Raw genomic sequence first — 23,042 nt, 5'->3', positions numbered from 1 at the left:
CCGCACCGGAGCCCCCACCAAGAGTAGATGCCCACCCGGACCCTCCCCTATAGGTTCAGGTTTGCGGCCGGAGTCCGCACCTTTGGGGGGGTACTGTCACGCCCTGACCTTAGAGATCCTTATTTATTGTCTATATTTGGTTAGGTCAGGGTGTGACTCAGGTGGGATAATCTAAGTTTTCTATTTCTTTGTGTTTTTGGCTGAGTATGGTTCCCAATCAGAGGCAGCTGTCTATCGTTGTCTCTGATTGGGGATCATATATAGGTTGTCATTTTCCATTTGGGTTTTGTGGGGAGTTATTTTCTGTTTAGCTGTTTTGTTGCCTGACAGAACTGTGCGCTTTCGTTTTTTCTACTTTGTTATTTTGTTGCGGTGTTCAGTTTATTAAAAATCATGAACGCCTACCACCCTGCACCTTGGTCTCCTTCTTCATCCGACGACAGTAGTTACAGTACAGTGAGGAGAACAAGTATTTGATACACTGCCGATTTTGCAGGTTTTCCTACTTACAAAGCATGTAGAGGTCTGTAATTTTTATCATAGGTACACTTCAACTGTGAAAGACGGAATCTAAAAAAATCCAGAAAATCACATTGTATGATTTTTAAGTAATTAATTTGCATTTTATTGCATGACATAAGTATTTGATCACCTACCAACCAGTAAGAATTCCGGCTCTCACAGACCTTTTAGTTTTTCTTTAAGTAGCCCTCCTGTTCTCCTCTCATTACCTGTATTAACTACACCTGTTTGAACTCGTTACCTGTATAAAAGACACCTGTCCACACACTCAATCAAACAGACTCCAACCTCTCCACAATGGCCAAGACCAGAGAGCTGTGTAAGGACATCAGGGATAAAATTGTAGACCTGCACAAGGCTGGGATGGCCTACAGGACAATTATTAGAAAATTGAATAAGTTCAAGATGACGGTCAATCACCCTCGGTCTGGGGCTCCATGCAAGATCTCACCTCGTGGGGCATCAATGATCATGAGGAAGTGTCCAGAGCATGGAGGCGCTACCAGGAGACAGGCCAGTACATCAGGAGACGTGGAGGAGGCCGTAGGAGGGCAACAACCCAGCAGCAGGACCGCTACCTCCGCCTTTGTGCAAGAAGGTGCACTGCCAGAGCCCTGCAAAATGACCTCCAGCAGGCCACAAATGTGCATGTGTCTGCTCAAACGGTCAGAAACAGACTCCATGAGGGTGGTATGAGGGCCCGACGTCCACAGGTGGGGGTTGTGCTTACAGCCCAGCACCGTGCAGGACGTTTGGCATTTGCCAGAGAACACCAATATTGGCAAATTCGCCACTGGCGCCCTGTGCTCTTCACAAATGAAAGCAGGTTAACACTGAGCACATGAGCACATGTGACAGACGTGACAGAGTCTGGAGACGCCGTGGAGAACGTTCTGCTGCCTGCAACATCCTCCAGCATGACCGGTTTGGCGGTGGGTCAGTCATGGTGTGGGGTGGCATTTCTTTGTGGTGCCGCACAGCCTTCCATGTGCTCGCCAGAGGTAGCCTGACTGCCATTAGGTACCGAGATGAGATCCTCAGACCCCTTGTGAGACCATATGCTGACACATGCACATTTGTGGCCTGCTGGAGGTCATTTTGCAGGGCTCTGGCAGTGCACCTTCTTGCACAAAGGCGGAGGTAGCGGTCCTGCTGCTGGGTTGTTGCCCTCCTACGGCCTCCTCCACGTCTCCTGATGTACTGGCCTGTCTCCTGGTAGCGCCTCCATGCTCTGGACACTACGCTGACAGACACAGCAAACCTTTTTGCCACAGCTCGCATTGATGTGCCATCCTGGATGAACTGCACTACCTGAGCCACTTGTGTGGGTTGTAGACTCCGTCTCATGCTACCACTAGAGTGAGAGCACCGCCAGCATTCAAAAGTGACCAAAACATCAGCCAGGAAGCATAGGAACTGAGAAGTTGTCTGTGGTCACCACCTGCAGAATCACTCCTTTTTTGGGGGTGTCTTGCTAATTGCCTATAATTTCCACCTTTTGTCTATTCCATTTGCACAACAGCATGTGAAATTTATTGTCAATCAGTGTTGCTTCCTAAGTGGACAGTTTGATTTCATAGAAGTGTGATTGACTTGGAGTTACATTGTGTTGTTTAAGTGTTCCCTTTATTTTTTTGAGCAGTGTATATTGTTACAGGAGATAGCTCGTAGGAGAGGGAGGACCGCTAACTGTGCACAATATAGGAACTATTATGAAGTTAAATTGAACGTTACACATACCCAGATCATGGTGAAAGTAGCAGAGATAGTGTTGGCATTTCAGACTCTATTGTCAACTTTCAAGAAACCTGTGACTCAAAGTTTTATTAGGTTGGATATTATTCCAACATCATTCATCTCTTTCCCAATTTCTAACAGCCGACGAACACTTGACAGATTACATGCAATAGTTATTCTGAGGCTATAGGCATGGGCCATTTTAGTAGTAGCAGGGGTTACTTTAGTAGCATTGTTGGGATATCATTTTATGAGGCCTCATGCCACATGGCTTGGTAGCTGGTAAATGGGAGACCGATGGGAGTCCCGAGGGCTGTTATTCACGTCACAAATTAGAGATCTGTCCATAATGGGAGAGTCTATGTTGTCAGGAAATGACTCATGCGTTGCAGTGTGTATATTCCCATTTGGAAGCGGCACATGAGGAGCAGGGGATAACCGATGGCACGGGCAGAATTCTGGAGATTGAGTGTACATCAAGATACCAAGCGGGGGTGTTGGGACAGCATTGGTCTGGTCCACACACAGTACTCCTTACAACACCTGCAGCGGTAAAGATCGTCACGCCTCTCCTCGGTGGGTGCATAGTTCTCACGTGAAGTGGGGTCCAGCTGCATAATGGGTGAGCTTGAAGACACCATAACAGAGGAAGTGGAGCTAATGAGAGAAAGAAAGACTAGATTCACTGTAGATAGACAGCTCTGGGTCTGGGAGCTACTTTAAACACCATAGTTGGGTTGGGTTAGCTGCTTTATTGGGTAATGCATCATATGAAAGGATCGATGTTGGGGTAATTTTACTCTAAACAACATTTTGGAGGCATTGATGTGAAAGTCAAGCCATGGTTGAAGCAGTTTCAGGTTTGGTATATAAAGAACCGGTATTCTCTGTATGATTCAACTGCTCGGTCCGACAGTCGAGGCTGTTGGGCTGACAGTTTCATCATTGCAATAATTAATCGATATTAAATAAAGATGATTGTTTGAAGAAATGACCAAGTCTCTCTCAGTACTGAATTTCCACGGCAACAGCCAATATATCTCTGTTGCTAGTCAGGAACTTAATTGGTTCCTCTCGCTGGTTTAGTCATTGTGTGTGTAATAGGACTGTTCCTTCTTATTTCATCTGACCTGACCTCGTGCCAAATTCCTCACTCCTCCCAACTCAAAGGCTGTCCTACCTTATCAGTGACTGAAACCAGACTGTTGCCCTTTGCCTCCCGCCATAGAATCCATGAGATTTAACAAAAATATGTTTGACAGAAAGTAAACTTCCTGCCTGCCCCTCTTGTCTCCCTCCATTGACCAGCATATACAGTACCAGTCAAAAGTTTGGACACCTACTCATTCCAGGGTTTTTCTTTATTTTTACTATTTTCTACATTGGAGAATAATAGTGAAGACTTCAAAACTATGAAATAACACATATGGAATTATGTAGTAACCAAAAAAGTGTTAATAATATAAAAATGTATTTTATATTCTTCAAAGTTGCCACCCTTTGCCTTGATGACAGCTTTGCACACTTGGCATTCTCTCAACCAGCTTCATGAAGTATTCACCTGGACTGCATTTCAATTAACAGGTGTGCTTTGTTAAAAGTTAATTTGTGGAATTTCTTTCCTTCTTAAAACTTCTTATGGATGAGGGGCAGTATTGAGTAGCTTGGATGAATAAGGTGCCCAGAGTAAACTGCCTGCTACTCAGGCCCAGAAGCTAAGATTAGCATATTATTAGTAGATTTGGATAGAAAACACTCTGAAGTTTCTAAAACTGTTTGAATGATGTCTGTGAGTATAACAGAACTCATATGGCAGGCAAAAACCTGGGGAAAAATCCAACCAGGAAGTGGGAAATCTGAGGTTTGTAGGTCAAGTCTTTGCGTATCCAATATACAGTGTACAATTTGGGCCGATTGCTTCCACTAGATGTCAACAGTCTTTAGAACCTTGTTTCAGGCTTCTACTGTGAAGGGGGAGTGAATAAGAGCTGTTTTGAGTCAGGGGTCTGGCAGAATGCCATGAGCTAAGTGAGGCGCATGCCCGTGGGAGTGAGCTCTGTTCCTTTCCATTTCTAAAGACAAAGGAATTGTCTGGTTGAAACATTATTGAAGATTTATGCTAAAAACATCCTAAAGATTGATTCTATACATCGTTTGACATGTTTCTACGAACTGTAATATAACTTTTTTGACTTTTCATCTGGACTAAGTGCCTGCGCCTCTTGAATTTGGATTTGTGAACTAAACGTGCAAACAAAAGAGGTATTTGGACATAAATGATGGACTTTATCGAACAAAACAAACATTTATTATGGAACTGGGATTCCTGGGAGTGCATTCTGATGAAGATCAAAGGTAAGTGAATATTTATAATGCTATTTCTGACTTCTGTTGACTCCACAACATGGCGGGTATCTGTATGGCTTATTTTGGTGCCTGAGCGCTGTACTCAGATTATTGCATGGTGTGCTTTTCCGTAAAGCTTTTTTGAAATCTGACACAGCGGTTGAATTAAGGAGAAGTATATCTTTAAGATTGTTTTGATCACGTGGACTGGGATATGTTCCAGATAGCTTCTGAGAACATAGACGAACACACACATACGGTGATTGAGATCATCAGGAAGTGTATAGGAGATTGTACCCACTGTTACTATTAAAACCTACCCAAACCAGAATCCGTCGATAGATGGCAGCATTCGCACAAAACGGAAAGTGTGAACCACCGCATTTAACCATGGCAAGGTGATTGGGAATATGTCTGAATACAAACAGGGTAGTTATTCCCTCCGTAAGTCTGTACAGAGACAACGTGGAGTCGCAATTCAACGGCTCAGACACAAGACATATGTGGCAGGGTCTACAGACAATCACGGACTACAAAGAATAAACAGCCACGTCGGGACACCGATGTCTTGCTTCCGGACAAGCTAAACACCTTCTTCGCCCCCTTTGAGGGTAACACAGTGCCACCGACGCGGCCCGCTACCAAGGACTGTGTGCTCTCCTTCTCCATGGCCGACGTGAGTAAGACATTTAAGCGTGTTAACCCTTTCAAGACTGTCGGCCCAGACGACATCCCGAGCCACGTCCTCAGAGCATGTGCAGACCAGCTGGCTGGAGTGTTTACGAACATATTCAATCAAATCAAATGTTATTTGTCACGTGTGCCGAATACAATAGGTGCAGACCTTACTGTGAAATGTTTACTTACAAGCCCTTAACCAACAATGCAGTTCAAGAAGTAGAGTTAAGAAAATATTTACTAAATAAAGTTAAAAAAAATCTAAATCAAAAAGTAACAAGAAAATTACATAACAATAACAAGGCTATATACAGGGGGTACCGGTACCGAGTCAATGTGCGGGGGTACAGGTTAGTCGAGGTAATTTGTAAAGTGACTATGCATCGATAATAAACAGCGAGTAGCAGCAGTGTAAAAACAAAGGGGGTGGGGGGTGTCAATGTAAATAGTCCGGGTGGCCATTTGATTAATTGTTCAGCAGTCTTATGGCTTGGGGGTAGCAGTAGCAGAGAGAACAGTCTATGACTTGGGTGACTGGAGTCTTCCACAATTTTTTGGGCCTTCCTCTGACACCGCCTAGTATATACAGTGGGGAAAACAAGTATTTGATACACTGCCGATTTTGCAGGTTTTCCTACTTACAAAGCATGTAGAGGTCTGCAATTTTTATCATAGCTACACTTCAACTGTGAGAGACAGAATCTAAAACAAAAATCCAGAAAATCACATTGTATGATTTTTAAGTATTTAATTTGCATTTTATTGCATTACATAAGTATTTGATCACCTACCAACCAGTAAGAATTCCGGCTCTCACAGACCTGTTAGTTTTTCTTTAAGAAGCCCTCCTGTTCTCCACTCATTACCTGTATTAACTGCACCTGTTTGAACTCAATCAAACAGACTCCAACCTCTCCACAATGGCCAAGACCAGAGAGCTGTGTAAGGACATCAGGGATAAAATTGTAGACCTGCACAAGGCTGGGATGGGCTACAGGACAATAGGCAAGCAGCTTGGTGAGAAGGCAACAACTGTTGGCGCAATTATTAGAAAATGGAAGAAGTTCAAGATGACGGTCAATCACCCTCGGTCTGGGGCTCCATGCAAGATCTCACCTCGTGGGGCATCAATGATCATGAGGAAGGTGAGGGATCAGCCCAGAACTACACGACAGGACCTGGTCAATGACCTGAAGAGAGCTGGGACCACAGTCTCAAAGTAAACCATTAGTAACACACTACGCCGTCATGGATTAAAATCCTGCAGCGCACGCAAGGTCCCCCTGCTCAAGCCAGCGCATGTCCAGGCCCGTCTGAAGTTTGCCAATGACCATCTGGATGATCCAAAGGAGGAATGGGAGAAGGTCATGTGGTCTCATCAGACAAAAATATAGCTTTTTGGTCTAAACTCCACTCGCCATGTTTGGAGGAAGAAGAAGGATGAGTACAACCCCAAGAACACCATCCCAACCGTGAAGCATGGAGGTGGAAACTTCATTCTTTGGGGATGCTTTTCTGCAAAGGGGACAGGAAGACTGCACTGTATTGAGGGGAGGATGGATGGGGCCATGTATCGCGAGATCTTGGCCAACAACCTCCTTCCCTCAGTAAGAGCATTGAAGATGGGTCGTGGCTGGGTCTTCCAGCATGACAACGACCCGAAACACACAGCCAGGGCAACTAAGGAGTAAGAAGCATCTCAAGGTCCTGGAGTGGCCTAGCCAGTCTCCAGACCTGAACCCAATAGAAAATCTTTGGAGGGAACTGAAAATCCGTATTGCCCAGCGACAGCCCCGAAACCTGAAGGATCTGGAGGTCTGTATGGAGGAGTGGGCCAAAATCCCTGCTGCAGTGTGTGCAAACCTGGTCAAGAACTACAGGAAACGTATGATCTCTGTAATTGCAAACAAAGGTTTCTGTACCGAATATTAAGTTCTGCTTTTCTGATGTATCAAATACTTATGTCATGCAATAAAATGCAAATGAATTACTTAAAAATCATACAATGTGATTTTCTGGATTTTTGTTTTAGATTCCATCTCTCACAGTTGAAATGTACCTATGATAAAAATTACAGACCTCTACATGCTTTGTAAGTAGGAAAACCTGCAAAATCGTCAGTGGATCAAATACTTGTTCTCCCCACTGTATGTCCTGAATTTCAGGAAACTTGGCCCCAGTGATGTACTGGGCACTATGCACTACCCTCGGTAGCGCCTTACAATCAGATGCCGAGCAGTTTCCATACCAGGCGGTGATGCAACAGGTCAGGTTGTTCTCGATGGTGCAGCTGTGGAACCTTTGGAGGATCTGGGGACCCATGCCAAATAATTTCCGTCTCCTGGGGGGGAAAAGGTTTTGTCGTGCCCTCTTCACAACTGTCTTGGTGTGTTTGGACCATGATAGTTTGTTGGTGATGTGGACACCAAGGAACTTGAAACTCTCGACCCGCCCTACTTCAGCCCCGTCGATGTTAATGGGGGCCTGTTCGGCCCTCCTTTTCCTATAGTCCACAATCAGCTCCTTTGTCTTGCTCACATTAAGGGAGAAGTTGTTGTCCTGGCACAACACTGCCAGGTCTCTGACCTCCTCCCTATAGGCTTTTGTTGTCGGTGATCAGGCCTACCACTGTTGTGTTGTCAGCCAACTAAATGATGGTGTTGGAGACGTGCTTGGCCACGCAATCGTGGGTGAACAGGGAAAAATATAAATGGAGACTGGCATCACGCTAACATTTTTATTAAAAGGACTGACAAAATAACTTTACAGAAATTATAAAAGAGTTACAAGAATCTAATCTTAAATAACGTAATTCCACTCACAATTGTTCACAATGGAGTTCAGAGTGCAGAAGTCAACGTTCAACAACTGTTTATATTGCTTCAAAGAGGTCACCAATTCCCCAGACACACATTTCAACTTTGCTTCTCATGTTCACGCCCCCCACCCCCAATTAATTCCCGCCCTCAAACTCAGATAACTCAAAAAATGATACACAACATGGAGGAAAACAAAAATAAATAAAGTACTCTGAAAACAATCTCCAATAAACAAACTAAAGAAAAACAGCCCAAAAAAATGGCTCCAGATCAGCTCCAGTCTGGTTCTTTTTCATGACCAAAACAATCTGATTCAGATTCAAACCTAAATCTGCAAGTTCTGCATACGCTCCCCTCTCACTCGCCCATGGGTGTTCCCCATCTTCCCACCACCATCTTTTGACCTGAGTGTTCAGTATTGCAGTAATCTCCTCCCCATTCCAAACGACGTGTTCTGATTCAGAATGAGGAATTCCGGAACCTCATCAAGAGAACTGGATCTGCTGCACTCCAGGAATCTGGAGGAACGAGAGCAGAACTTACATGTAGAGATCTTTGTTTCTCACTTCTTTCTGGTTAGCTGCAAGCCATGGGTTACCCAGATGTTTCTTCTATTACATATTCATTAATCATGATTTAACATTTTCCGGGTGCACAAATTGTGTGTGGGTGTGTACTTTCGTTGTGGTGGTGAGTCAGATGGCCCCTGTGCACATGGGTGTGTCCCCAGAGAGGTGCGGGACGGGACGCCTGTGCCACTGCAACCAGCGCCCCGACTGATGGTGCAACTCATCACTCTCACGTGTTTGGTCTTTAATGAGTACTAGCAGCGAGCATGGAGACTCAGGAGAAACCTTACCTGTTGGTACGAGGTGGTGTAAACCATGACATTCTGTTGTTGTCCATCAGCAGTTATTATTCCAGCAGGCAACTGGTTCGCTGCAAGAGGAAACAGATGAATTGAAATATGAATAGCATATGCAAAAGTATGGCCGCAACTGAAAGGGAACAGTTTGGAGATTAGGGGGAAATTATTAGACCAAAGATGAGGACAACAGTTAACCTGACACAACTGAATCCAAAACATTACTGTTGATTTGATATGCATTTTACATTTACTGTACTTTGCCGCATTTGTTGATAACAAAATCAGAAAATACTCTGGATAAATTCAGTAACATGAGAATATTCCTGGAAAATGTGGGGTAGGTGTAACATTTGACAAAAAAATGTCAAGGGTTTGAGTGAGAGGACTAACTGGTGTCTCCAAGTGGCCACACACCTCTCCAACATATGCACAGTTCGTTCCTAAGTCATTTCAATGCACTTGTAAGACTCACTTGTAGTTTATTTGTTTGGAACATAACCCTAAATCCCCGCCATCACACAATTACTGTTGTTTACACAATCCAAAAACGTCCGATTATAAATCACAATCTAGGTCAGGTGGGCATAATTTGAAAGCTTGTTATATTGTCAACATGGCTAGCTAAGTTATAAAATACGACCTTACAGTATTAGGCTTTCATAGGGGGATTCAGAGAAACAGATCGTAATTTTAGTGCGCATAGCAAGGAGTCATGAGTGCATAGGAGGTGTGTGTTCTGCAGCGAATTTTCTTCACAATAGACAAACATAGGCTCATTCTGTTCGGAACAACTCAGGGTATGACGCCTGGTCATCTTGTAACTGTACGTCAAACATAGTGATCATAAACGTTGACACTGTATATGACATGAGATTTATGATATGGAAATGTGATGGGCAAATTTGGACTCACGGGTGTTTGGCTTGGTTCTGACATCAAAGCGGTATATATTAGAATCCTCAACGTCTTATCTTTCAACATACATCGAGCCCTCTTCATTTACAGCATTTCCGTCACTCAGAAAACAACAAAAAATTTGCAAAAGTTGCCCAATTAGCGGGAGGGGGCAACTTCTTGTTACGTGCAGTGCTCAAGTTCAGAACGGCTGTCAGTCAAAACCCATACAGCGCAGTGCTTGAACTCTGACGTCATTTATAGCATGTTACTGTACAGCCACTGTGTTCCAATTTAGGCCATTATCAGTCCCCAAATCTGCCATCTTCAACCCGCATACAGGAACGAGTGTAAAGGGTTAACATTATTCAGATTCACATTTTCCCTGAAGCAATGGTCTGTGTCACTCATTGTTACCCATTGTTCAAAATGAATACAGGACAGAATACATTTTAAACATATTTTGTTTCTAGCTCCTTAGGGTCCTAAGAATCCATTTCCCCAGGGAGACCAGGATGAAAGGACCATAACTTAGGGGAGGAATAGGCCTGGGGCCCAGGGGGAAGAACAGCAGTAAATAAGGCCATCATGACAGTTAGAGCAACTACACCATAAAGTCTACCGAACAAAAATATAAATGCAACGTGTTGGTCCCATGTTTCAGGAGCTGAAAAATAAAAGATCCCAGAAATTGTCTATATGCACAAAAAGCTTACTTCTCTCAAATTTGGTGCACAAATTTGATTACTTCCCTGTTAAGTGATATTTTCTTCTTTGCCAAGATAGCCCATCCACCTGACAGGTGTGGCATATCATGAAGCTGATTAAACAGCTTGATCATTACGCAGGTGCACCTTGTGCTGGGGACAATAAAAAGCCTTTCTAAAAATGTGCAGTTTTGTCACACAACACCGTAGGGTTAAAGTTGATTCTGGGGGTCTTCTAAAGACCCCCACCATTGATTATGTTGTTATTAATTTTCTTACATGCCATTGTACTTATGCTCACTGTATAGCTGAATATTGAGGCCTGTCTGTCTAGCTCTCTGCCAAATCCCGCAGCCCCGCGTCTGCGAGAAAAGGGACTGAGGGTGATAGAGAAAAACAGAAGCTGTCTCTGTGTCTCGCTGAAACAAGGGCAGATTTGCATACCGCTGAGACAGGTTCTCAGAAACCTTGTGTTAAGAATTTGTTCTTTTTGCTGCACATGCAGGGTTTGACATAGGAGATCACACCATAAGGTGTATATAAGATCCTGTCTTTCTTTTGTTGGGGGCAGAACTCAGGAGACATCAGTTGTACGTCTGATGTTTGATTTTTGACTTCTGTCTACAGCTGTATTTTGATTAAAATTGTTATGATTTATAAGTGCACATTGAGTGTTCCTTATTTGTCAAGTAAATAACAGAGCCCAGAAAAGTGGAACCAACAACACAATGCCACATGCAACCAGGAAAAGGCGGAGCGATTTCTGCATATTGCACCTTTAAATAATTTGTGCACATTTGTTTCCTAAAATAGAGAATCAAATAGCTTGCTGGTTCATGTTCTTACTATCTGTATTTGGGCAGGAAAGAGAAAGAGCGGCGGTTTCAGAAGATTTTCAATTAACCAATTACTTTTAGCAACATTTAAGTGCTTTATATGGTGTGTACTTTTTTTTATAAGTTCTTCAGAAGATTTTCATGTGTTGTGACGAGGGCCCACAAGGAGGACATGCGCAACGGGGGTGATTTACAATTAAACATTAACACAGGAACCAGGGTCACCCTTTCTGCCTTTGAATGGGTTACCAGAGTCACCGGAATGTGCTTCATTATATGACGGGCCATAAAGGACATAAGGGACGATTCCTTAAGTGCTAAACCTCAGCTGAATCTGGTAATGAATGGTGTGGTGGTTGAACAAGTTGAGGAGACTAAATTACTTGCCGTTACCTTAGATTGTAAACTGTCATGGTCAAAACATAGATTCAACGGTTGCAAAGATGGGGAGAGGTCTAGCCGTAATAAAGAGATGCTCTGCTTTTTTGACACCACACTCCAAAAAGCAAGGTCTGCAGGGTCTAGTTTTGTCTAATCTTGATTATTGTCCAGTCGTGTGGTCCAGTGCTGCAAGGAACGACCTAGTTAAGCTGCAGCTGGCCCAGAACGGAGCAGCACGTTTTGCTCTTAATTGTAATCAGAAGGCTGATATAAATACTTTGCGTGCCAGTCTCTCTTGGCTAAGAGTTGTGGAGAGACTGACTGCATCACTTCTTTTTATAAGAAACAATGTGTTGAAAATCCCAAAATGTTTGCATAGTCAACTTTCACACAGCTCTGACACACACACTTATCCCACCAGACATGCCACCAGGGGTCTTTTCACAGTCCCCAAATCCAGAACAAATTCCAAGAAAACGTACAATATTATATTTGAGCCCTTATTGCATGGAACTTCCTTCCATGTCATATTGTTCAAATAAACAGTAAACCTGGTTTCAAAAACCAGATAAAGCAACATCTCGTGGCCCAACACCTCTCCCCTATTTGACCTAGATAGTTTGTGTGTATGCATTGATATGTAGGCAACATGTGCCTTTTTAAAAAATGTATGTAGTTCTTTTCTTGTCTAATGATGTTCTGTATTACATCATTCTGTATTATGCTTAATGTTTTGTGTGGACCCCAGGAAGAGTAGCTGCTGCTTTTGCAACAGCTAACAGGGATCCTAATAAAATACCAAATACCAAAGCTCATCTGTTCCCCCCCCCACTTCTTTCCGACCCTGAGTGCCCCCTGCAGAGTCAAAAATACATCTTTGTGAACAAAGAGCAAAAAAGGGTGCTAACGCCAGAACATATTAAACGTTTCTTATCAATATATTAAACTGAAAAACTCACATGTTTTGGTATGAACCCAATATACATTCTGATATTTTTCCTATGTTATTAAAAGTATAATATGTACTTTACTATAAACATAAAATGTATGCAACTTATTTAAGTCATGTTTAGAATTATGAATAGCCTATTTCCTTCTAAGATAGAAATTGTCCTCTGAACAGGAAAGAAAACTGAACTCTTATGAGGAAATCTCAGCTTTATCTCATATGAACATTAAACGGATTAAGTTCTCTTAATCAACGGGTCGGTCCTAATGTCACACTGTCCGGCCATTAGAGCCCGCCTTCTGTCAGTCTCCCTATAAATTAGAGGACTTACTAAACATATAATAGAATGAAGGAGAATCAAGTTGTGTCATTGGCCTACACACAATACCGCATAATGTCAAAGTGGAATTCTGTTTTTTGAAATGTTTACAAAATTATAAAATTGAAAAGCTGAAATGTGTGGAGTCAATAAGTATTCAACCCCTTTGTTATGGCAAGCCTAAATAAATTACGGAGTAGACATTTCCTTAACAAGTCTCATAAGTTGCATGGAATACCTTATCCCTGTACCCCGCACATACAGTTATCTGTCCCTCAGTCGAGCAGTGAATTTAAAACACAGATTCCACCACATAGACCAGGGAGGTTTTCCTATGCCTCGCAAAGGGAACCTATTGGTAGATGGGTACAAATAAAAAAGCAGACATTGCATATCACTTTGAGCTTGGTGAAGTTATTCATTGAACTTTGGAAGGTGTATCAATACACCCAGTCACCACAAAGACACAGGCGTCCTTCCTAACTTAGTTGCCGAAGAGGAAGGAAACCTCTCAGGGATTTCACCATGAAGCCAATGGTGACTTTAAAACAGTTTGTTCTCTCTTATCACAGTCATTAAACTAAGGATGGATCAACAACACTGTAGTTACTCAACAATACTAACCTAAATGACAGAGGAAAAATAAGGAAATGTGTACAGAATACAAATATTCCAAAACATACATCCTGCTTGCAATAAAGCACTAAAGTAAAACTGAAAATAACCTGTCAAAGAAATTAACTTCATGTCCTGATTACAAAGCACTATGTTAGGGGCAAATCCAACAAAACATCACCGAGTACTACTCATATTTTCAAGCATGGTGGTGGCTGCATCATGTTATGTTTTATAATTTTTTCATAAAAAGAAGCGTAATAGAGCTACGCACAGGCAAAATCCTAGAGGAAAACCTGGTTTAATCTGCTTTCCAACAGACACTGGGAGACAAATTTCACTTTTCAGCAGGACAATAACCTAAAACACAAGGCTAAATATACACTGGAGTTGCTTGCCTAGATTAAATTTGAATGTTGCTGGAGTGGCCTAGTTACAGTTTGACTTAAATCTGCTTGAAAATATATGGCAAGACTTGAAAATGGCTGTCTAGCAATGATCAACAACTAACTAAAATATCTTTACCCAGGGAGACCAAGCCCAGCCCGGAGCTTGAACTAGCAGCCGAAAGGTTTCTGGTTTAGGCCCCGGGCCACTCTAATCTCTAGGTTACTGCCTAGTAATCTATTTTCCTAGGGAGACCAGGATGAAAGGCCAATCTCTTATCTGTTGATCTTCAGGGGAGGATTATGCCTGGGTCCAGGGGGGAAGAACTGCAGTAAATAAGGACATGAAAGTCAACTGGACCATAAACTAGCTGATGACCCTGTCAAATAAATAACAAAGGAGTACATTTATACATACAGCACTTCTCATCCTTTCATCTAGGCCTAATCCTTGAGCTTTTAACAGAGTGCTGGAGGAAGATAACGACTGTTGATACTTTCTATGAGGATTGAGGCCCCACTTACCGAAGCTGTCGTCCGTGAGTTCTTCTCCGAGTCCCTCCGTTACAGATACGCCTCCGATTCCCTTCTCCCCTTTCATCGCCTACAGATACACATTAAGAATGTGTTAGTATTATACATTGAGCTGTATTTCCACAGCATCAACCGTGTGATAAGTTAAAGGGGAATGGAAACACTATGATTTACAAACGCCAGCTAACTAACTGTAAACAGCCATATTGGCATTGTTGCGTCACTGGCAGGAGAGAACATTTTGTAACTCCCCAAAATGGCTGAATTTATCGAGTAGCTCCGAGTCTGAGTTTTTTACAGAGAATGAAATAATGCTAGTTAGGGAGCCAATAAACCTACTGAAGCCGTTCATGTTTGAGCCAATCGTTGCCCCAGATCAAAGAGTCTATTCTCGTAGCAGTAACAACACAGATATGCCGCATGAAACACCTCAGCTAGAGGGTCTGCGTAGGCAAACAAACTGGTGTGAGTGGGGATGCTGCCAGGTAATGGCTAGAGTAGGAGTGTGTGTGTTGTAGAGAGATGGTGGCAATACAGCACAAAATCCCAGCGGATGGTGGCTGGGTTCCTGTCAGTCTGTCTGGATGGCGATGTAGTTATTGAACGTGTCACTAATGCTAACGAAGGACTTCCTGGCAGAAGAGGTTACTCGACCAGTCAGCAGCCGATATACCTGTTAAATAATTGGTGAAATTTTGTTTGATTATCAATTGTTTAAGGTTAATATCAGTAGTGGGTAGGTGTCCAATATATATAGTATCCGTTCTATAACGCTGTTTGGCGCGTTGGTAACACATTCACTTTAGATTAGACGACCAGAGTTGGAATCGCAGACAACATCATGATTCATGAAATCTCATTCTAACCAATAATGGGGCGTGCTCATTATAAATACATTGTGATTTAGTTTAGGTATCAGACTAACTTGTCCTATGATTGTGTTTGCAGAGCATACAGGCTGGCAGCTTATCGCCAGTTCACCCTATCCGCACAAGGGAGAATTGGACGAGGTGTACGGCGTCTCATCCCTGCGTGTGCCGTTTCTTCCACAAGTCGCGCATAGCCAGAAGCAAAGGCATTGAATAAAAGTAATTTATTTTTATTTAGTAAATCTAGCCTAGCCTAAGACATATACCTAACACCTGGGTTTTATGTAAAAATAGTATTAGTTAGCTTGTCCACTATAACAACAGGTTCAAGTGTAACCAGATAAACTTGCTTTGAAGATAAAACGACTTTCAATGTGCACTAACCCCGTCCCTGTCGCTAGAGTAGTGACTTCAACTAGCTTTGGCTGCCTTCTATTGGAAAGGAATGGTAACTACACTGGGCAGCTAGTTGGCAGCTAGAACAAGGCAGCTAGCTGGGCAGCTAGAGTCAAAGTAGACTTTAATAATATATGCCATTGAGCAGACACCTTTATCCAAAGCGAACTGGGTACATAGTAGTGGAAACAGATCATAGAGACAGGATAACAATTTTGATATCATGGATGGTCAGTCCTTGCATCTATAGCTCTGTCTATGAATTTGAGAGTGGTTACATTTCTCCAGCCCCATCCCTCAGCTTTTTACCAAAAGAGGAGCAGGGAGACACTTTGTTAATTGTTTCTACTGCTGATTGCCACTTTATGAAGTTAAGATGCAGATTAAACACACCAAAATATGCTACAGATACAATAAAAAATGTCCCATCACTCAGACAGTTAGTGAATACACAGCATCCAGCACAGCAAACAATCAATCAATCAAATATATTTTACAAAAGCACTTTTTACATCAAAATAATAACCACAGTGGTTAGAGGGTGCAACAGTTCAACACTCAGAAGCAAATGTCAGTTGGCTTTTCATAGCTGAGCATTCATATGTTGAGAGAGTCGAACTGGGACAAGGTAGCACATCCATTGAAAAGGGTAAAAAAAAAAAATATGCGGAAAAACTATTCCACTCGGATTCCCTTTATGGATGGGTGTATCTTTGAATTCGCTGTTGAATGGCCTGTTCCTTCTCCATTTTCAGAACACCATCCCGCTTCCCCAAAGTGATCGATAGTATATTGTATATATTGTATAGTATATTTTACTGTGATGATTGTGATTCTGAGCACTCAGTTTCACACAGCGAGTTCTGGTCTTCACTGATCTCACTCTCCGTCAGCTCCATCTGTGGCGTACAGGGGCAGGACTCGATTGTATACGGATGGTCGTGAGCTCAATCTAGCTGGGCCCTGAGCTCTTTAGTGATGGTCCCGGTGGACCTCTTCTCCACTGCAGCACAGGAACACTCTGGCACCTAGGGGTCAGTTTGGCATGCTGCACTAACTGTTCTTTCCTGTTGGTAGAAAACAATTAAGGCATCTATTAGGCTAGTTAAATAGAATTACTGCATATACTTGAAATAAACTATAGCCTTAGAAATAACACAGATTTGCATGTACCACCTCTGCCTCCTGCCTCCAGGATGAAAACATTTTCACGGATAAAGATGTCATCCTGGGTGAAAAAACTACGTTTTTTAAGACAACTGAACCCAAATATATCAGTTGGCATTAACAAGCTTCCTGTCTTGTATGCTTTGTCAACACACACCAAATAAAAAGGGACATTTATTTTTCAGCAAACATTAGCTATGTCAACTTCAGTCTAGCTAAACAAGGCAGAGCTAACAAAACATTACAAAAATAAATCTGTCAACAAAATGTATTACAGTACTTGACTATCTGAGATGGAAGCGAGCTAAACTAACGTTACCTAATATCAGGGGTACATGTATAAACTGTGTTGCAATTTTAGTTGCAGTTGAGTTGCTTGCTAACGTTATTTGCTGGGGGGTGTTACACAAAACACTTCAGATGCAATTAGCTTGTTACCTTCATCTAGTGTCAAACGCTAGCCTAGCCCTTCATCGCGAAGTCTACCTCCGCGAAGTGCTGTCTGCAGATCCTGCAAGCTTGAGCTGGCACGTCCTTCCTCTTCAGGACATGGAGCCACTTCTTCAAAAGTTGTAGGTCCTTGGGCAGCCGATGGAAATTTACAGAGGGATTGTTTTTTTGGACAATTCATACAGCCTGGTTTGAATTACCACTTGTTGTCGCCATCTTCATTGTCCGCGCCTAACCTCACTCTCTTCGATTCACTCTCTGCGCGAAAATTCAATACCACAGACAATCTGCTGATTCCTGCCAGTGACGCACTGGCGTCAGTAGTTTCTATGGCAATTTAAAATGGCGCCAATCATAGCTCAAATAAACCTTGTCGACGGTCAAAATACTAAATATAGATATGTTTTTATGTTAAAAGCACATGTTTAGAATTAGTGGATTTAATATATATACAGTGGGGAGAACAAGTATTTGATACACTGACAATTTTGCAGGTTTTCCTACTTACAAAGCATGTAGAGGTCTGTAATTTTTATCATAGGTACACTTCAACTGTGAGAGACGGAATCTAAAACAAAAATCCAGAAAATCACATTGTATGATTTTTAAGTAATTAATTTGCATTTTATTGCATGACATAAGTATTTGATACATCAGAAAAGCAGAACTGAATATTTGGTACAGAAACCTTAGTTTGCAATTACAGAGATCATACGTTTCCTGTAGTTCTTGACAAGGTTTGCACACACTGCAGCAGGGATTTTGGCCCACTCCTCCATACAGACCTTCTCCAGATCCTTCAGGTTTCGGGGCTGTCGCTGGGCAATACGGACTTTCAGCTCCCTCCAAAGATTTTCTATTGGGTTCAGGTCTGGAGACTGGCTAGGCCACTCCAGGACCTTGAGATGCTTCTTACGGAGCCACTCCTTAGTTGCCCTGGCTGTGTGTTTCGGGTCGTTGTCATGCTGGAAGACCCAGCCACGACCCATCTTCAATGCTCTTACTGAGGGAAGGAGGTTGTTGGTCAAGATCTCGCGATACATGGCCCCATCCATCCTCCCCTCAATACGGTGCAGTCGTCCTGTCCCCTTTGCAGAAAAGCATCCCCAAAGAATGATGTTTCCACCTCCATGCTTCACGGTTGGGATGGTGTTCTTGGGGTTGTACTCATCCTTCTATTCCTCCAAACACGGCGAGTGGAGTTTAGAGCAAAAAGCTCTATTTTTGTCTCATCAGACCACATGACCTTCTCCCATTCCTCCTCTGGATCATCCAGATGGTCATTGGCAAACTTCAGACGGGCCTGGACATGCGCTGGCTTGAGCAGGGGGACCTTGCGTGCGCTGCAGGATTTTAATCCATGACGGCGTAGTGTGTTACTAATGGTTTTCTTTGAGACTGTGGTCCCAGCTCTCTTCAGGTCATTGACCAGGTCCTGCCGTGTAGTTCTGGGCTGATCCCTCACATTCCTCATGATCATTGATGCCCCACGAGGTGAGATCTTGCATGGAGCCCCAGACCGAGGGTGATTGACCGTCATCTTGAACTTCTTCCATTTTCTAATAATTGTGCCAACAGTTGTTGCCTTCTCACCAAGCTGCTTGGCTATTGTCCTGTAGCCCATCCCAGCCTTGTACAGGTCTACAATTTATCCCTGATGTCCTTACACAGCTCTCTGGTCTTGGCCATTGTGGAGAGGTTGGAGTCTGTTTGATTGAGTGTGTGGACAGGTGTCTTTTATACAGGTAACGAGTTCAAACAGGTGCAGTTAATACAGGTAATGAGTGGAGAACAGGAGGGCTTCTTAAAGAAAAACTAACAGGTCTGTGAGAGCCGGAATTCTTACTGGTTGGTAGGTGATCAAATACTTATGTCATGCAATAAAATGCAAATTAATTACTTAAAAATCATACAATGTGATTTTCTGGATTTTTGTTTTAGATTCCGTCTCTCACAGTTGAAGTGTACCTATGATAAAAATGACAGACCTCTACATGCTTTGTAAGTAGGAAAACCTGCAAAATCGGCAGTGTATCAAATACTTGTTCTCCCCACTGTATCTCTTTGCTTAGATTTCCTTCCTGAAGTGTTTCCATTCCCCTTTAAGGGCCAGGTAAGGGAAGAACACAGCAACATCAAGCCCTTTGTGTTTGAGTCAAGGCCATACAGAGATTTCCTGAGAACTCGTAAGGACCAGTCCACAAGCAAATGTCTTAGGTCGAGAAATTGCACACACGCACACCCAGGCTCTCTCTCCCTTCTCCCTCTCACCTCTCTGAACTTCTGAAGGTAGAGTTTCAGGGGCTCCACGTACATGTCGAAGCCCAGGGTGGACATGGCAAACAGGATGTCCTCGCCGTTGATTGTCTTCCTCTTCTCCTGGTGGCAGCGCTCGCTGGCCTCCGACGTGATGAAGCTGATGAATTCGCTCACACACTCCTGCACACACTCCTTGGCATCTTTTGCTATCTGGACAGAATGAATAGGAAAAGGTGGATCTGTGTCAAATTGCAGCCTAAAAAGGTTGATTTTGCACATGTGGAAACTACATTCAGGGCCGGTTTCCTGGACACAGGGGGGGGGGGGGGGGTCGATAGTTACATATTCTGATATTACTTTGGAACGATATTTTCATATTTTACTATACATTTGTTTTTTCTAGCATTAGCTTGCGCTAGTCAGCGCCAAAACTATGATATTTTTCATCCTATAGCTTCTCTTTTTAAGTGAGCCAACCTGTTTTCAGCACTTTAATTATCAAAACTCGTTTCCTCACGCTCTCTCGTCTCTCTGCATCTGACATATAGTATATGTTTGGAACATCAAATCGCGAATAAAAACGCAGTATCAAATTGCAATAAATATGAACTCAGCAAAAAAAGAAACGTCCTCTCACTGTCAACTGCGTTTATTTTCAGCAAACTTAACATGTGTAAATATTTGTATGAACATAACAAGATTCAATAACTGAGACATAAACTGAATAAGTTCCACAGACATGTGACTAACAGAAATGGAATAATGTGACCCTGAACAAAGGGGGGGTCAAAATCAAAAGTAACAGTCAGTATCTTGTGGCCACCAGCGGCATTAAGTACTGCAGTGCATCTCCTCCTCATGGACTGCACCAGATTTGCCAGTTCTTGCTGTGAGATGTTACCCCACTCTTCCACCAAGGCACCTGCAAGTTCCCGGACATTTCTGGGGGGAATGGCCCTAGCCCTCAACCTCCGATTCAACAGGTCCCAGACGTGCTCAATGGGATTGAGATCCGGGCTCTTCGCTGGCCATGGTAGAACACTGACATTCCTGTCTTGCAGGAAATCTCGCACAGAACGAGCAGTATGGCTGATGGCATTGTCATGCTGGAGGGTCATGTCAGGATGAGCCTGCATGAAGGGTGAGGGAGGAGGATCTCAATCCCATTGAGCACGTCTGGGGAGGAGGATGTCTTCCCTGTAACACACAGCGTTGAGATTGCCTGCAATGACAACAAGCTCAGTCTGATGATGATGTGACACACCGCCCCAGACCATGACGGACCCTCCACCTCCAGATCAATCCCTGTCTGGGACGGCAGGTCCTGTCTGGTCCAGCGACGGTGGGTTTGTGCCCATAGGCGACATTGTTGACAGTGATGTCTGGTGAGGACCTGCCGTACAACAGGCCTACAAGCCCTCAGTCCAGCCTCTCTCAGCCATTTGTGGACAGTCTGAGCACTGATGGAGGGATGTTCCTGGTGTAACTCGGGCAGTTGTTGTTGCCATCCTGTACCTGTCCCGCAGGTGTGATGTTCGGATGTACCGATCCTGTGCAGGTGTTGTTACATGTGGTCTGCCACTGCGAGGACGATCAGCTGTCCATCCTGTCTCCCTGTAGCGCTGTCTTAGGCGTCTCACAGTACGGACATTGCAATTTATTGCTCTGGCCACATCTGCAGTCCTCATGCCTCCTTGCAGCATGCCTAAGGCACGTTCACACAGATGAGCAGGGACCCTGGGCATCTTTCTTTTGGTGTTTTTCAGAGTCAGTAGAAAGGCCTCTTTAGTTTCCTAAGTTTGTATAACTGTGACCTTAATTGCCTATCGTCTGTAAGCTGTTAGTGTCTTAACGACCGTTCCACAGATGCATGTTCATTAATTGTTTATGGTTCATTGAACAAGCATGGGAAACAGTGTTTAAACCCTTTACAGTGAAGATCTGTGAAGCTATTTTGATTTTTACAAATTATCTTGAAAAGGGGACGTTTCTTTTTTAACTGAGTTTAGAATCTAGAAAATCACAATATATATTGTATCGGCACCTAAGTATTGTGATAATACCGTATCGTGAGGTCCCTGGCAATTCCCAGCCTTAATAAAATGCATGGTTATTGGAGAATCTCTGGAAAGTGTGTGTGGGAAACCACCCATCAGTGTTCAAATTCGACGCGTTGTTAACGGATCTGGTGAAAAACAAACACGGCCAGGTCAACCTGACATGAGCAATTTATGTGGAATGTCACATCTGTTGTTGTTAATCAGTCATGGAAGCCATGCTGGGTGGGAAAACACTGAACCAAAGTCAGTCAGGCAGCAAACAAGCAGCCTTCGAGAGCTTTACCACCTGGAGCTGGAACGAGGGAGTACCAGGAGGCTCAAGGACTATGGTGGAAATTACAAGATTATGTTATAATGCTGTTATTGCATCAAATGGCTGTTTTATGCAACATAATAAAAGGTTGTTAGAATTCTCATCTGTGATGTGTTCTACTGAGGATGGGCCTCAAAGATTTACGATGTCTTTGGGGATTCCGCATTCCAGAACAAGAGTTAATGTATCTGTTCTATATGGTACCAGGGAGAGATGGCTCTAGTATGGAGATGGGGGGCCAGACACTGGTATCCACACAATGGGTTCTCATGTTTTTACAGCAGATACTGTTTGTATGAAAGATATAAGTATCTTTCATACAAATCTTAACCTTGTGACCCATTCCATACATCTGTTGTGTGTCGTGTAGACTGAAGGAGGACGGACTTGGCTATAAAATGCTGTGGCTCAAACCAGCTCGTAGAGTTCTCAGTGATCACGACCAGCTCCATTACTGCAGTAATTAAATAATAAAGTTTGATTGTTTTGAAGAAATCTTAAAAGTCCCTCCTTTTGATTACAATAATTCCACCACAGGACATGTAGCCTACTGTGTGTTTGGGCCATGGTAGAGGAGAAACACACCAACACTGGTGAATATTTAGTCTTGCCAAATTATTACATTTATTTTTTATTTTTAAGTACAGTGTGTCCTTGGGTGACCTGACAGGCGCTTCTGTGCTGAACAGAGTACTCAGTCTCAGTGTTTCCTCTACCACTGCATGAGTCCAGCTTTCTTTAAAATACATGGCCTCAAATTGGTTATGACAGTAATTTAGGGGTTGTTGGAAGCCCTATGATGATGATTATGTGGTCTATGTAGGGTTGGGCGGTATACTGTATATTATGATATACCAGTATTGATGCAGGGACCGGTTTGGGTTTTTACTTTACCTTTTATACCGGTATTTTGAATGTTTTTTTTTTTTATGTGATA

General features: G+C 43.1%; 1 protein-coding gene and 1 non-coding gene across 4 annotated transcripts in view; both read right to left on the bottom strand.

Annotated features, from left to right (window-relative positions):
- Positions 1-8,006: 8,006 nt before the first annotated feature.
- Positions 8,007-23,042, bottom strand: part of LOC139530194 (nuclear transcription factor Y subunit beta-like) — a 39,782-nt gene continuing 24,746 nt past the window's right edge. For 2 of the 3 annotated variants that reach the window (XM_071326379.1, XM_071326380.1), the window contains exons 4-7: positions 19,745-19,942; positions 14,583-14,661; positions 8,962-9,041; positions 8,007-8,620 (exon numbers count right to left, since the gene is read on the bottom strand). In XM_071326379.1, coding sequence (XP_071182480.1) covers positions 8,588-8,620; positions 8,962-9,041; positions 14,583-14,661; positions 19,745-19,942 — 390 coding nt within the window. In that variant the 3' untranslated portion in view covers positions 8,007-8,587. The remainder of the gene's footprint in view (positions 8,621-8,961; positions 9,042-14,582; positions 14,662-19,744; positions 19,943-23,042) is intronic. The other variant, XM_071326381.1, reaches the window with a different exon arrangement.
- Positions 8,792-8,905, bottom strand: LOC139531199 (small nucleolar RNA SNORD67). The gene has a single exon (XR_011666301.1). It is a non-coding gene; the product is annotated as a small nucleolar RNA SNORD67 (small nucleolar RNA).

The sequence above is a fragment of the Salvelinus alpinus genome, chromosome 9, assembly GCF_045679555.1.
Source record: "Salvelinus alpinus chromosome 9, SLU_Salpinus.1, whole genome shotgun sequence".
NCBI classification, from domain to species: Eukaryota; Metazoa; Chordata; class Actinopteri; order Salmoniformes; family Salmonidae; genus Salvelinus; species Salvelinus alpinus.
Note: the sequence above shows the minus strand (reverse complement) of the source record. Positions and strands in the feature narration are given on the sequence as shown.